General features: G+C 44.5%; 1 protein-coding gene across 5 annotated transcripts in view; it reads right to left on the bottom strand.

The window, feature by feature from the left end:
• The window catches only part of utrn (utrophin), a 770,758-nt gene that overhangs the window by 230,892 nt on the left and 523,656 nt on the right, over positions 1 to 16,210 (bottom strand). For all 5 annotated transcript variants that reach the window (XM_072507465.1, XM_072507476.1, XM_072507484.1 and 2 more), the window contains one exon: positions 1,386 to 1,558. In XM_072507465.1, coding sequence (XP_072363566.1) covers positions 1,386 to 1,558 — 173 coding nt within the window. The remainder of the gene's footprint in view (positions 1 to 1,385; positions 1,559 to 16,210) is intronic.

Below are 16,210 nucleotides of genomic sequence, written 5' to 3'. Positions count from 1 at the left end.
CAGGGCACTCATAAACAGATACTCAACCTACTCCTGCGCCCACAGGTTCAGGTGAACCAAGTCAAGCATTACCAAAGTTGACAAGAGTCAGCAGTGATACTGCGCAGATCACAGCATAGTCACAAAGCTCCTGAAAGATGGACATATAATTAAGGCATTAGTTTCATTGTACTTCTGTCTTTAAGGGGGATTAAAATTTAAGGGGGTAGAAGAAAAGATGTGGTAACTTGACCACAAAAAGGTAGTCGAAATGCATTGTGAAAGTTAATTTTTAACATATACAAATAAAAGACAGAATGGACTCAAAAATGGGAGCAGCTAGCTAAACGTCGAAATAACAGTAACTGAAAAGAATCAGAACGGCAATTGAATATGAATACACACAGGTAACAACGTCACAGCACTTACTAATTAATATATCAGCAATGGATTTAAATAAGATGATGCATAATTCTAACACGATGACATAAACCCATAACCTCTACCACCTAGAAGAATAAGGGCAACAGCTCATGGGAACATCAGTTGCAGTTCCCCTCCAAGTCACTCACCATCATTACAAAGAACAAAGAACAATGCAGCACAGGAACAGGCCCTTCAGCCCTCCAAGCTTGTACCGGTCATGATACCAACCTTTGCCAAAACCCTCAGCACTTCCATGTGCTGTATCACTCTATACCCATCCTATCCATGTGTTTGTCAAGAGCTCAGGGGTCAGGTAACTATTACTTGGAACTATTTTGCCATTTCAGTTGCTGGCTCAAAATTTTGGAACTTCTTCTAAACCTGCATTGAGTGCACTTACATCATGTGAATTGCAGTGGTTGAAGAACACAGCTCACCACCATCTTCTCAAGGGCAATTAAGAATGGGCTATAAATGCTAGCGTTGTTGGCAATGTCTAAATCCCATGAACAAATACAAATAACTGTCTCTAAACCCTGTCAACTTTTCTCATCTTTATTTATCAATTCTATTAGTCAAATATCGTTTCTTATGCTTTGAAGCTTCAAGTATGACACTCTACTTGTTTTTCTTCTTCCTAATTTCTCCATCGCTTTAAATCAGGACTCATTGCATATATCGATTTGCCAGTGATATGTTTACAAAATTTATAGATAGTTATCTACCACTTACTCCACTCCAATTCATTCCTTCCAAAGAGCTCAAAATTCAAATTCCTTAACGTCCACCTATTCCCTTATTTTGACTTCCTTCTAAAATCTTCAGACTTTTAAAAGTCAAAATTGCTGTTGTCAAGAACTTGCTGATTTATCTTCTTTATTCGTTTTGACATTGGTGGTCATGCACTGTAGGTCCTTGGCTCTTCACTTCTCACTGAGAACTCTAGATAATCATTAAAACACCCTGTATAGGCTACTGACCTGATATTGCCAGATTTTGTCTTCAGATCGCTCCATCGTTGGTTCATATCATCAAGTCGATACTGGAGCAAGGCAGCCTCCTCTGAATTTCCCAAAACCTTCACCATCTTGTGTCTGTTGCCATCAATACTCTTAAAGATGTCATTATGAGCATCAATCTCAGCCTGGATATCCTGAGGAAAGCAAAGTAAATATAGTTAAGATTCAGATTCTCCAGGGGTACCTCCTCTTTTAGGCCCATAGCTGCACATTTTAATCACCTAAACAATTTGTTTGAGATTTATGTGATTGAACTTACAAAGGACGCCTTACAAAAAATTTTGGGCCCTATTTTAAACGTTACAAAAAGATATTGGGCCGGATTCTCTGTTTCAGAGACTAATTGCTGATGCTGAACTGAATCAGTGGTGTTCTTCGACCCTGAAAACAGCGCCGGTCCCGGAGCAATTCAGAATCCTTTAATTGGCTAGCAACGCCGCCTCGTGGAACTAGTGCAATTCAAACAAAATATGGTGTCCAATTTTGTGTCTTGCAGATTGGGATTGGCATTTGAGAACCTGACAAGCTGCGGCTGCATATCAGCACACTACTCCCCACAGGTACTCATTACAGCCAAGATAGCACGGTAGCCTTGTGGATAGCACAATTGCTTCACAGCTCCAGGGTCCCAGGTTCGATTCTGTCTTGGGTCACTGTCTGTGCGGAGTCTGCACATCCTCCCCGTGTGTGCGTGGGTTTCCTCCGGGTGCTCCGGTTTCCACCCACAGTCCAAAGATGTGCGGGTTAGGTGGATTGGCCATGATAAATTGCCCTTAGTGTCCAAAATTGCCCGTGGGGTTACTGGGTTATGGGGATAGGGTGGAGTTTTGACCTTGGGTAGGGTGCTCTTTCCAAGAACCGGTGCAGACTCGATGGGCTGAATGGCCTCCTTCTGCTCTGTAAATTCTATGATAGCAAGCTGAAAGTGGCACCCATTTTGCAGATGCGGAGCTCAAGACCCTGTTGGACGCCATGGAAGAGAGGCGGGGCACCCTGTTCCCCGGGGTGGGAAGGAGGCTGCCAGCCATACACCAGGCATGGGCGCAGGTATCAGAGGCCGTGAACGCAGTGGGCCCCAACGTCAGGACTTGCCAGCAGTGCCAGAAAAAGTTTCACAACCTACTCAGGGAGGCTAGTATGAGTAGCCAGGACCATGCCCCTGGCACCAACCGTTGCCCCACACACTCGTAATCCCCCTCCCCCGGAGAGCGACCAACACAACACACCGGCAGTCTGCTCGCATCCCACTATGCACCACATGCCAATACATCCCAAACCACATGCCAACACCCATACCACCCGCCATAACTGGGTGTCCTGGTCACAAAGGTCACCAGCTGCCCATCCTCTGTGCTGCCCGTGTCCGAATCCCGAACACTGGGCATTATTTTGTCCCTGTCCCTCCCGAGGAGAAGGAGGTGCACAACCGCAGGGAGAGAGAGAAGACTGGAGGGGGCCGGCCGGACCTGCGGCTCCTCACTGTCGCGGAGCGGTGGGCACTGGACCTGGTCAGTGGGCTCAGAGAGGGCAGTAGCCAAGGCGGAAGTCGGCTTCGGGGAACCAAGTGAGCCCCTGCTGTGTTGCAGTGTCCCTATTGCTTGGCCCCCACACCGCCCCGCCATCCCCACACAACCCCAATACCTCCACACCACTAACGCCCCAACCCGCAACCCAACCATGCGTCATGTCTTGTGTCTTGCAATATCACCCTCTGGTGTCACCCGCCCCAGCCACAGGACACGTCGAGCAATGAGGTGGCACCGGACAGCGGAGCACCAGTCCGGGCCGACACCAACTTTCCGTCACATCTGTCTCAAACACCCTCCACTCCCTGAGGCACTCACCTCGTTTGGGCATTATAGTGAAGAGGCAGGGGTACATCAGGTGGAGATAGGAACCCCCGAGGGGGTGGACGATCAGACTGGCTGCCGTCCAGACGGGTCTCAGGGTTCTGCAAAGGGCGGTCCCATTGATGCTGGAGTTGTAGGCACAGTGCCGGGGACTACATGAGGGGTTGTCAGCAACCATTCAGCGCCTGCTGGTGTAGTTAGAGTCCAACCGCTTGCCGGGACAGGAGGCGGTCCCGATGATGCGTGCCACCGAGGCCAACACCGTGGTCCCCGTCCGGCACCATCCTCTAGGGGCTACTGTGGGTGTTCCCCTTGGGTGGGCTACGTAATGCGCTCTGCGCAACCACGGGCTACGGTGGATGGTCACTGGCCCCTCCCCAACCACGCCAGCCATTTCAGCAGCCCACGGTTGCGCCTCTGGGAATATTTCCTACCTTTCCTCTCTCCCTCAGCAGCCACTGTGCATGTTTCCTGATTTTTAAAACCACAAGTGAATCTCGCCATTGGTAATTCCCCCTGATGAAGGCGGAGCACAGCGGGCAGTCCGGAGAATACCTGGACAGGTCCAATAATGATATACCAATGGCATTTACTGTACGTGTGGTGTAGAACGCATTCACGCCACTGTTGAGGCACCGGAGCATGGTATTCCATTGGATGCCCGGCGCTGGCCTCTATTTTTGGCTGAAGCGCGAATCTCCACCCAATCATACCTTGCGATTCCACCGTTGTTGGACGGAGAATCCTGCCCATTACATTTTTGGCACCACTGATGTTTTACTTTCTACTTTTGACAAAACATCTGTTATATTCTTAGTGTTGCAATGCCAAATGAAGTGCAGTGTTGGGATTATTCATTCCCAAGTGCTCCCAGCATAACCAGATGTAGAGTTGAGTTCTCTTTACCCTACCCACTGCAATGAAATACCCTTTCCTACATCAGCTAACTTTGTGGTTTATCAAGAACTGCAGGACAGGGACAAATTATGGGAAATTTTATGCTGAAGGCACATGTCCACCTAAGACTGCAATGCATATGCCATAGGTAGCACTGTTGCTTCACAGCACCAGAGTGCCAGGTTTGATTCCAGGCGTGGGTTACTGTCTGTGCGGAGTCTGCACATTCTCCCCGTGTCTGCATGGGTTTCCTCCGGGTGCTCCGGTTTCCTCCCACTAGTCCCGAAAGACATGCATGTTAGGGGAATTGGACAGTCTGAATTCTCCATCTGTGTACCCGAACAGGTGCTGGAATGTGGCGACTAGGGGCTTATCACTGTAACTTCATTGCAGTACTAATGTAAGCCCACTTGTGACAATAACGATTATTAAATTATTAAATTAAACTCACTTTATACAAGGCCAACCATCATAACTGACAGAAAAGAGGCATTCATCACATCACACAGGATTGAACTTCTATCCAGGTTAGAGGTGAAAGGACAGGCATAACACGAACTTTAAGGTTTTTGTATTCCAACTAGATTAAAGAAGTAATCAGCTTTATGAATTATCACATTATCATATCAACTGTGCTTAAGAGCCAGAGATGGGACGTTCTAAGACACTAAAAGAAAAAGTAAACTGTTAGAAGGAATGGATGCATTTTTGCAAAATGCAATGACTAAGAACAGATAGTAACCTCCAAAAGTGGCTTATAATTAAAATATTGAGCATGTTTTTGGTCTAAATATTCAAAAGGTACAAATTTACTGAAGTAGCTGTGGACCCACAGAGCTCCATGATTCATCCACAGCATTTCTGAATCATCCAATTGTTCAAAGTGTGCAGCTGAATTGATTCCAACGCATTTTGAACTGAATGGATCACTTCCAGTATGTGTAGCTCCAAGGATTTGCCAATACTTGAGTAAGGTAGGATTACAAATTGTACCCAGAGTTTGGAACATTAGATCCTCCAAATTTTGAGCTGTCCAGAAACTCAATGTGGTTACTGGAAGTTTTGATTCACTGCCTTGGAAAGATGTTTGAAGTATACCTACACAGCATTGAAAAGTAGACAATAGCAAGTGGAAATATATAAAGCAAATCAGAGATTCATATCAAAAGTGTACTAATATTTATACATGCAAACATAAAATATAAAATTCCTTCTTCCAAAGGCCATTTCATATCCAAAAAAAACATCGCCTAAATTGTCACCAGTTTTCAACCAAGCTATCTTTCTTCCTGCTCTTTACAAATGCCCAAGAACTATCTATGTCCAGCCCTTTTGTTTTTATTTTGGATTTCCAGCATTTGGACCTTGTTTACTTACAATATCTTTCAGAGTACTTCATATAAATTTTTAATAACTCAAGTAACAAAATACACACACTGCTTGATCACTGGAGAATAAACTTGACATCATATAGTAAAACGATTTATGACAATAGAACAGAAAATACGGTAGGTTTCTTATAAGTCAACTGTTAAAACTTTGAAAACTCCTTCCAATAATGGAGGTTGACTTATACGCCTAGTATAAAATGCGAACCACCAATGTTGATGTAGGTGGTTGACATTTTGAAATGTGAAAGAAAAACACCAGTTTTATTTATTTAATAAAATACCAGGATAATTTAAACCACAATCATGAACATTTAAAAACCATCAAATTCATTGTCTTTAGCATCCCAATGCAAATAGCATCCAAATAATTTTGTGATGAAACCACACAAAACAAGCATATTTCCACTTTCAGGAGGAAAGAGAGGGGCCCGGCGATTGGTGGGCCCCGATCGCAAGCCAGACCCCATCGGAGCCTCCCCCCCGCTGGTGAAGGAGCGTTTTCCCCGACCCTTCGCGCAGTGTTCCCGCCGGCAGCGACCAGGGGTGACCGGTGCCGGCGGGACTCTGCTGTTTCCGCGCGGCCACTCGCCCCATCCGGGACGGAGAATCGGCGGCCCGGCTGCGGACAGTGACCCGCGACCGGCGGCGCGCCAAACACGCCGGCGCAAATGGCACTGATGCTCCGCACCTCAGAGAACCGCGTGCCGGCGTCGGAACGGCGTGGCGCGGTTGCAGCGATTCTCCGGCCCGGCGCCGGGCTGGGGAAATCGCGCCCCACATATTTTTGGTTCATAAAGGGGGTAGACTAACTTGCTTTGAAATGTTTGCAGGACTTGGGATTTGATTTGGCCTCCTTAAGTGCATATATATCCACTGCATTTCTGGTGATGATGTAACCATCCTGATGCTTTTCAGTCCTTGATACAGGCTTCTCAACATCAAGCCAGTGGCTGGTCCTCGTCATCGTGGCATATTTGGTCTCAGGCATCTTCTTTAGGATAGATTCCTCGTCTTCCATTCTAGCATCTGTTTTTCAACAGCAATAAATTCCCTCGCAGCAAGATGATTATTTGACAAGTTAGCAAATGTTCTGACTTTTATCTCAAAACCAGCTTTGTGCTTCATTCTATTTTCAAGAGGACCCATTTCCGTTCATCAATCAGCATTAGCATTCTGCTCTGTGTGAGCGTGTCTTAAACACCTGCGCATCTTCTTATCAAATGATGTACAGCTGCTTGATTCCATGCGCCGACTTATATGGCAAGTATGCATCGTAAGCATTTATATATATATATATATATATATATATATATATATATATATATATATATAAAACAAACAATAAGGGACACAGCACTGACCCCCATGGTACGCCACTGGATACCAGCCTCCAGTTACTCAAACAGTCTTCTACCACTACTGTTTGTGTCCTATTACTAAGCCAGTTTCGGATCTATCTCAACAAGTTTCCTTGAATTCCATGTACTTCAACCTTCTTAATCAGTCTCCCATGTGGGACCATGTCAATAGCTTTGCTAAAATCAATATAAAGTACATCAACACCTTTATCTACACACTCGTCATTTTATCAAAAAATTATATCAAATTTGTTAGGCATGACCTCCCTCTGACAAAGCGATGCTGACTATCCCTAATCAACCCATGCCTTTCCAAGTGGAAATTAAATCTCCCTTCAGAATTTTCTCCAATAGTTTCTTAACCACTAACGTGAGACTCACTGGTTCGTAATACCCTAGTTTATCTCTACCATCCTTCTTGAAAAGTGGAACAACATTAGCTGTTTTCCAGTCCTCTGGCACTTCTCCTTTGGCCAGAGAAGACTGTGGCCAGGATTTCCTGGTCTTGCCGTGGCAGGAGCCCTTGCAAGCAATTCGGTGGACCAGTCCATTGACTTTCAGCAGGACTGGATGATCCTGGTAGCCGGTGCGACCGAAAAATCCCACCCACTGATTCTACTAGAAATTTAATCCAGCCCACCCATCTATCCTATCCTGAAACTACTATAAAAGCCATCAAATAAATCCTCTGTAACAGTACCCACTTTTAACGAGATGTTATTCTGGTAATTTCTTAATTGCTGCAATGGAGAGGGCCAGGTTCAGGAAATGAAGTCAGTTCAATTGCTCCAGGTACCTGACAGGAAACGGATGCTAGCGTTGGCAACACCCACACTCTGGTCCAATTGCAACATGTTGTAAGGTACTCTTGTAACCTATACTCTTTGGATCTATTTTAGTAAATTGACAGGGCAATTAAATCACAGTAGCAAGTCAGCAAAAGTAATTACAAGCTCTCAGGGTAAAATCCAGACACTGAATAATTTATGCAGTGAATGGCAAAATGGTAATAAGTCCCAGAATATTGACAGAACGTCTATAAATCGTGATCCCTGCTGTTACCAGCTGGCAATTATAAACTGACCTGGTTCCCCTGGTGCTATTCTTGCAGTCCTCCACCATCTCAATGGCAAATCCTACCCTTTTTTCAATAACACTGAATGACAAATGCAGTGCAATATTAAATTCCCACAAGTATTTAATCAATGCATCTACCATTAATGAATAACTCCTCTCCTCTGCTTTTCTCCTTGATTAAAAGTTGTAGATGTTTGTGGGGTTTAATGCACAGGGCCTTTTTCCATAGAAATCCATAGAATGACAGAGTACCTACAGTGCAGAAGGAGGTTATTCGGCCCATCGCATCTGCACTGACCTTCCGAAAGAGCATTCTACCTAGGTCCACTCCCCCGCCCTATCTACGTAACTCCACGCATTGATTATGGCCAATCCACCTAACCTGCACATCTTTGGGCTATTGGGGAAAACTGAAGCACCAGGAGGAAACCCACACAGATCCAGGGAGAAGTTGCAACTCCACACAATCACACAAGGCCAGAATCAAACCTGAGTCCCTGGCAGTGGGTGGCAGCAGTGCTAACCACCGTGCCACCACAGTGGTCATTTAAGAACAACCACTTAAATTAATTTTCAGGTATTCACTGCAGAATCATTAAAAGCAGAGTTTCCCACTTTAAATAAAGCATAAAGCTTTGGGCTCTCCATTTCAGTGGTGTGTTTTCCATAATTGTTGCAGGCATCTCTGCTAACCAATTAAAGCACAAGTAAATCAGAACCATAACCATTTCCTGAAATACATTCTTTAAGTATTTTCAACACTAGAACACACTTTCTAGTTCTTTACATAATTAATATAAATGCACTTTGACTTTTACCCTCGTGATACATTCACAGTTCAATTCTGTGAGACATTGATATGGTTGTTTTTTTGGGTTTTTTAAATTATAAATTTAGAGTACCCAATTCCTTTTTTCTAATTAAGGGGCAATTTAGCGTGGCCCATCCACCTACCGTTCACATCTTTGGGTTGTGGGGGGTGAGAACCACACAGACACGGGGAGAATGTGCAAACTCCATGCGGACAGTGACCCAGAGTCGGGATCGAGCCTGGGACCTTGGCGCCGTGAGGCAGCAGTGCTAACCACTGTGCCACCGTGCTGCCCTATTGATATGGTTGTTAATGTTAACCCATTTAAAAATAAAGGGATCAACAATGCATTAAAGTCGTCCACAAAGGGAAATCAATGTGGTGGAAATGATCAGTGCACTAACAGAAATTAAACCTAGTAATTATTTTTTTAAATTAACTAAATGTCAGGCCATAAGATAAAATAATTTTTTCTTACCATACCTGTTCAATCTTTCTTAGCAACTCCTGTAAGCTGAAGTTCAGGCCAATCATCGTAATGTCTCACCTTGACACAGCCTACATCTTTCTGCAAAAAGTGGTCTCATTACTGCTGTCTGTGCTGCAGTTTTACATCTGCAAACAGAAGATTCACCTCTTGCTTTAGCCTGTCCTAAATTTTGCCATACACACTAAATCCATCTGATTGTGGTTTACATATTAGCAGCTTCACACATCCATCAATTCAAAAGAAGTCGCCCAAAGATACCTAGATCCAGGATGGTGAGTAATCTTCTGCAGTTTTTAGCCAACTTCCATAGTGTTTTCATCCTCTCAGGCAGCTTTCACCCTAAAGTTTAGTCTAAGACTTCACTGGTTCCTGTGCCTTGTGATGGTCCAGATGTTGTTCCTTTAAAACATTTGCTCATGGGTCCCGTCTCAATGAAACCGTTAGTCTCAACTGTTGACAGCTTGTGAATCAAAGATAATTGACCAATGGTCACGAGGAATGTTGCAATGGGCTTTCTGTGCAAAGGTAACAAAAGCAATCCTCGAGTGGAGTCTATTATAAACGTATATCCAGGCGATTACATCAAATGAGGTTTCAGTCCACTGGATGAGGAGGACAAAGGCAAAATACTGGACCAGAGCTACTAATCCACATATAGACGCATGGTGATACATCAATAGCTTGGTTATCCCAAGACCCGCAGATTTATTTTTTATTCGTAAAAAGGAGGCTGAGGTTCCATTAGCCCCACTGTATTTGCCCTCTCACTACAGATTACTATAATGTCTACTCTAGTAGAGGTCCTTCAGCTTTTATTCAACCCTGCTTCAATAGTCTGTAGTAATTTTCTATTTCCAGCTGCTATTTATTATTTTAATCAGCATCCTGCAGCCTCCCTGTTCTCTGGAGCCAGATACACTCCCACTTCCTGAGGCCTCATTTTTGGCAGGACTTCAGACCGGGAGAAATGAGCAAAGAGCCAGACCCTGAGATAATAATGAGAAAACACATACAACAAGCACATTGCAAAATGCCCCTGCTGTTATTCTTTTATTCTTAAACCCTCTGTGTTGGAAAGCAGACATAAATTTTCAGGTAATCAAATATCTTGTTTACTTAATTTTCCGGCAATGTAGCAATTATATTCTTTGGCAGGACAAAGTTGACAAGGTATCCTTGCTATTTATGACTAGCCAACTGTTTTTCTTCTTTCTATTGTTCTCCTGATATATTTGGCCATATTCATGCGTTTCTTGGCACTCAGGGTCCATAGCTACATTTACACATTTCAAGTTATGGAATTATGATGCAGACAACATTCGAGAATTCAGTGTTATGCAAAGTAACTGAGGCATCTAATTGAAGTCACTAAACTTTAACCTCCTACAGAAATAAAGCTCGACGCCAATTTAAAGAGAAAGGATTTTAAGGAGGCTCTAAATGGATTGAAATGTCATTCACTCGCAACCCACGTAATGAATTAAGGTTACCGGTAGATATAAATTTATATACAGCAAATTATAACAGCGAATTGAAATGTTTAATCAGCCTAGTAGGAGCTGTATAGCAAATATATCACAATGTACTGAGAGGCAATTCAGACCCATGCCATTTAACCTTTTATTATTATTGATTCTTGGTACCTCTGTTCTTATAACTCCTGTTTCTACAATATTCCCACAAGGTGTTTTTTAAAAAATTGCTGTACGAGCTAAATATTGGAACTCATCATTCATTCCCTCACGATTGAAATCTCCATGGCACGAGGGCCTTGGGAAAGCTGTTATTCCTTACTCTGAATCTTAGAATTTACAGTGCAGAAGAAGGCCATTCAGCCCATCGAGTCTGTACCGGCCCTTGGAAAGAGCATCCTACTTAAGCTTAAGCCCACGCGCCTCCATCCTATCCCCATAATCCAGTAACCCCACCTAACCTTTAGGACAATTTAGCATGGTCAATCCACCTGACCTGCTCATCTTTGGACTGTGGGAGGAAATCCACACAGCCACAGGGAGAAAGTGTAAACTCCACACAGACAATTACCCGAGGCCGGAATTGAACCCAGGACCCTGGAGCTGTGAGGCAGCAGTGCTAACCACTGTGCCGCCTCTGTATGTAATAAATAAAAAACAACTTGATCATTCCTGGTTAGGAGGCGGTGGCATAGTGATGCCACTGAATTTTTTTTTTTATTGATGTCACCGAATTAATAATCCGAAGGCCATGGCTAATGCTCCGAAGACATGGGGTCAAATGTCCAGCTGATGAAATTTGAATTCAATTAATAAATCTGGAATTAAAAGTTAGTCTCAGTAATGGTGACCAATGCGGACTATTGTAGACCCTCATCTGGTTCACCAATGTCTTTTCGGGAAAGAAATCTGCCGTCCTCACCTGATCTGGCCTACATGTGACTCCAGATCCACGGCAATGTGGTTGACTCTTAATTGCCCTCTGCAATGACCTGGCAAGCCACTCAGTTGCATAATACTGCTACAGAAAAGTTGATAAAGAATGAAACAGACAGAACACCTTGCATCAACACATGCATTGGAAACAACAACAGCAAACCTAGCTCTTGACAACCCTGCAAAAGTCCTCCCTTAAAACATTTGGGGGCTATTGGGAAGGTGTTGGTTACATAATTGTGTCTCTTTTTAAAAATCTGTGTCGTCTTTGGTAGGTTAACTGCAAGTATTTGTTTTCAAATAGAACTATGTACACAAATACAGTAAAGGGAACAGGTTAGGGGTTATCTCTATGTCTAAGTCTTAACCAATCTCTGCTCAACCCACACTGGCCCCTGGGTCACGGCCATGTGCCTTCTAACATCACTGTGTGGGTGCTACAGTACTCAGTCCCACATTAATCCTGCATGAGCCAGACCCTTGTACTGCACTGCTCTCCAAGTCTTTCTCCAATTTATATGGAGTTACACTAGTTGGCTTCATGTCTTACATTATCAGTATCATGCATTTACATTGTTACCACCATATTATTGCAATTACTACATTACTGGTATTACTGTGTGAGCAGGTTCAAGTGTTCTGGAAGCCTGTTCGTCATTCTGTCAGGCTCTATGGTTTACTTATGGAACTTTTGCAAGCTCAAAAAGCCTTTTTTCTCCCCTTTGAAATTTAACAGCTGAAAAAAACAGGTCCCTATTGCAAATTATTAACCTTCACTTATAAAACCACTTGACCATAGTTGCATTACAAATGCATGCTTTTAGCACCTATTTATACTCCTACTCTCTCAATTCTTCAGACAAGCTGACTCCATTAACATTTTCTCAACTTAATTAAATATATACACACAAACACACACTGACGGAATAACACAATATACCTCCAAAAATATATCAAAAAACATCCATTCTCACATTACTGATAGTCCCAATGCAGGACTTTCTGAAGTAGCATTTAACATCTTAAACTCCTTATGTTTTTCTAGGGGCATAGAATCATAGAATTTACAGTGCAGAAAGAGGCCTTTCAGCCCATTGAGTCTGCACCACCTCTTGGAAAGAGCACCCTACCTAAGCCCATACCTCCACCTTATCCCCGTAACCCAGTAACCCCATCTCACCTTTTTGGACACTAAGGGCAATTTATCATGGCCAATCCACCTAACCTGCACATCTTTGGACTATGGGAGGAAACTAAAGCACCCGGAGGAAACCCACGCAGACACAGGCAAACCCCGCAGACAGTGACCCAAGCCGGGAATCGAACCTGGGACCCTGGAGCTGTGAAGCAACCGTGCTAACCACTGTGCTACCATGCCACTCATTTTAAAATTTAATGTATTGATTCTTCCAAGAGTCTTTCAAGGCCACAATGTTTTTGAATTCTTTTTCTGCCTGCTGTTGTACTGGCTATACAGATGATTAAGTTTTCCCAACTCTGTTTGATTTGCCAACTGTGGAATTATTTCTTCTTGGTACCTTTGTGACATCTCTGAAATAAAGTTTGTTCAGATCGGAAACAGTTTGGGTAATTGAAGACTTCAATTTATTATGCGTTTTCAATGGCATATACTAAGCTTGAATTTTATGCTTCAAATCTTCCAGTTCAGATGTGACACAATTTCTGATTTTACTTCTGCTTTAAAAATGTGTTCCTTTGGGACTTCTGGAAAGCTCCCTGCCTCTCTGCTGCCCTCATTTGGGTTGACCTGGAGAGGCCTTTCCAAGCTTTACCAGGGATTTTATTTCCCTTCATAAAAGGTCTCTGCACGCCAGACGTTGAAGAAGAAAATATTCATCAATGACATTTAATATTCAATTAAGCTGATTGAGGAGACATCAACGTACTGCTTTAGGATTGTTTTGTCGGCATGTTCAATGGTATTAATCTGTACCTCTTCTGATGTCTTACCGAAACCTGATATTCTTCAGCAGTTTAAAAATTCCATTCTCCAGGATACCCAATATTTCATTTGGTTTTGCCCTGGGATGAGTTTAAACTGATCTGATAAGTTGCGTTTTTGATCCAGGATCATTTCATATTTTTTGCAATTAGATCTTTAAATGCTGTTGCCCCTTTAAGAATGGCTGTGTCATAACTCTCTGCTCTTCCTCCAGAGCTTGTTGGGTTCCGCGGGCTCCCATTGTGCTGATGTTTCCCCCCCAAAAACATTTTAATTTTGCAGGAAAGTTTCAAAACGAGAAGTTTGTGCCATCTAGGGTTTGTAAATTAGAGAATTGTGCTGGAAGACAACAACTTGCTTGGTCTTCAGTTTTAAAAAAACGTTCTGTGGAACTTTTCCTGGATTTGAAAATGGCATCGCTGGTCTCTCACAGACAAAGGGATTTCCCACAGTTGCCAGTTTTGTCTTGTTCCACAAAATAGCAATGGCATGCCTCTAGTGGAAATGTTTTTTTTTAACCAATGCACCTAGAGCAGCTGCCTGCCAACTTCTTTTGTTCATTGGTTCACTTAGCCGAGCAATGAGGTGGTCGAATTCTAGCTTATGCATGCCTTTTTCTAAGCAGGACCGTCACAACGTTCCTGAAATATTTTTTTTTCCCGATGAGCTCGGAAACCACATGTTGAGGAATCAGGTTTTAGTGACAGGATTGTTTCAAATTGCACTTCTGGCACTGAATTATTGAAAGGATTCTCAGGACTCACTGCAGCCTAGAATTTAAAAAGCTTTAGCTCAGCATTGCAGGTTCTGTCCACTCTGCACTCTGAAGCTGGATTTTCAGATGACATTCAATGGAGTCTTCTGCTGCAGTAAGTAATTTTGAATTACTGCCTTCAGTTTCCAGGACTTTTCTCTGGAATGTTTTCTGGCAATCTTTCCTCTTTGTCCTCTGCTTTTTGGGGGGGCTTTTCTTAAGTCTCCCAGCATTTCAGTTTGTTTCAGCATTTGAGCAAAGTTGTGGGTTTTGATCCCTTTCTGCCACAATGTTGGGTGTTGGTTATAGAACGGTGTCTGTTAAAGAAGTCTTTGCCGTCATCAGTAAGTTAATTGTAAGTCTTTATTAACAGTGGAACTATTTACATATAAAAGCCAGGAGCTATCTCCATGCTGAGGTATTAACCAGTCTCTGATCAACACCAGACTGACCTCGGGTCTGGGTCATGTGCCTTTTTAAATTGTGCGGGCATTACTGAACTCACTCCCACATTAGAACATACATACATACAGTGCAGAAGAAGGCCATTCGGCCCATCATGTCTGCACCGACCCACTTAAGCCCTAACTTCCACCCTATCCCCGTAACTCAATAACCCCTCCAAACCTTTTTGGACACTAAGGGCAATTTCGCATGGCCAATCCACCTAACCTGCAAGTCTCTGGACATGTGTGCCAGACCCTTATACTAAAGGGTTTTTGCCAAAATTGGGAGAGACTCCGGAGCGCAGCTGCAATGTCTAGATGGCTCTGATGCATGGCTGACCGTGAATGGGCAACCCTGTCCTGGGCCTTGGCCACCGCCTGCACAGAATGCCTCAAGCCTTGGACATGCTGATCCATAGCCGCAACCCTTGCCCCCAATGCTTCTACCGCGGACGCCATGGTGTTGGCCTGGGTGGCATGCATGACCGGCACCATCTCCTGCTCCTGCACGCGGTTGGACTCCTCCACCTGCGCTTGCAGGTGCTGGATGATCGGCGACAACCCCTCATGTCGTCCCTGGCTCTGTGACTGCATCTCCACGATAGATGGGACTGTCCGTTCCAGAAGCCCGAAACCCATCTGGACGGCAGCTGGTCCCTGGGGCCGGCCTGCCCTCCGACTGTTTGCCCCCTCGGGAGTTCCTACCTCAACCTACTGTACTGGAGCATGTGTGTGGTGCGCAGCAGATAATGCCCCAAGAACCTCTTCACTAACATGCTCAACTGAGGTGAGTGTGTCTGAGATGAAGGGTTTTGGAGACAGCTGTGATGGGAAATCAGTATCATCATCGAACTTGAGCTTTGGGGTGTCCTGGGTCTCGGGTTGATGGCTCGCGTCAGTGTCGGTGTCCTCGTTGCTGGTCGGCGGGTTGGGGGACACCAAAAGGACCCGCCCTATCATCAACAGCTCCTGTAAGACAGAAGGCAAGATGCATGACTAGACTGCGGGCCAGGGGGGAGTGGGGGTGAGGGTGGTGTTGGAGGGGGGTTGACGCATGACGCATGTGTCACAGGAACCGCAACTCTGCGGGGGTCTCACTTTCTCGCCCACGCCGATCTGCACCCCGGCGACTGCCCTTTCCTCGGGTCCGCCGACCATGTCCAGGGCCCTTGGCTCTGCTGCAGTGAGGTGCACAGTTCCGGCGGTCCCCATCCAGTCTTTTCCCACTCTTGGCGGTTATAGGTGGTCTTCCCATGGGGGTGGGAGCAGAAAGTGCAGTGTTAGACTATCCAGGGGGTGGGTAGCTGTGGCTTCAATGGCCAGAGCACCCGTCACGGTGGC

Source organism: Scyliorhinus torazame, chromosome 1, assembly GCF_047496885.1.
Source record: "Scyliorhinus torazame isolate Kashiwa2021f chromosome 1, sScyTor2.1, whole genome shotgun sequence".
NCBI lineage: Eukaryota > Metazoa > Chordata > Chondrichthyes > Carcharhiniformes > Scyliorhinidae > Scyliorhinus > Scyliorhinus torazame.
Note: the sequence above shows the minus strand (reverse complement) of the source record. Positions and strands in the feature narration are given on the sequence as shown.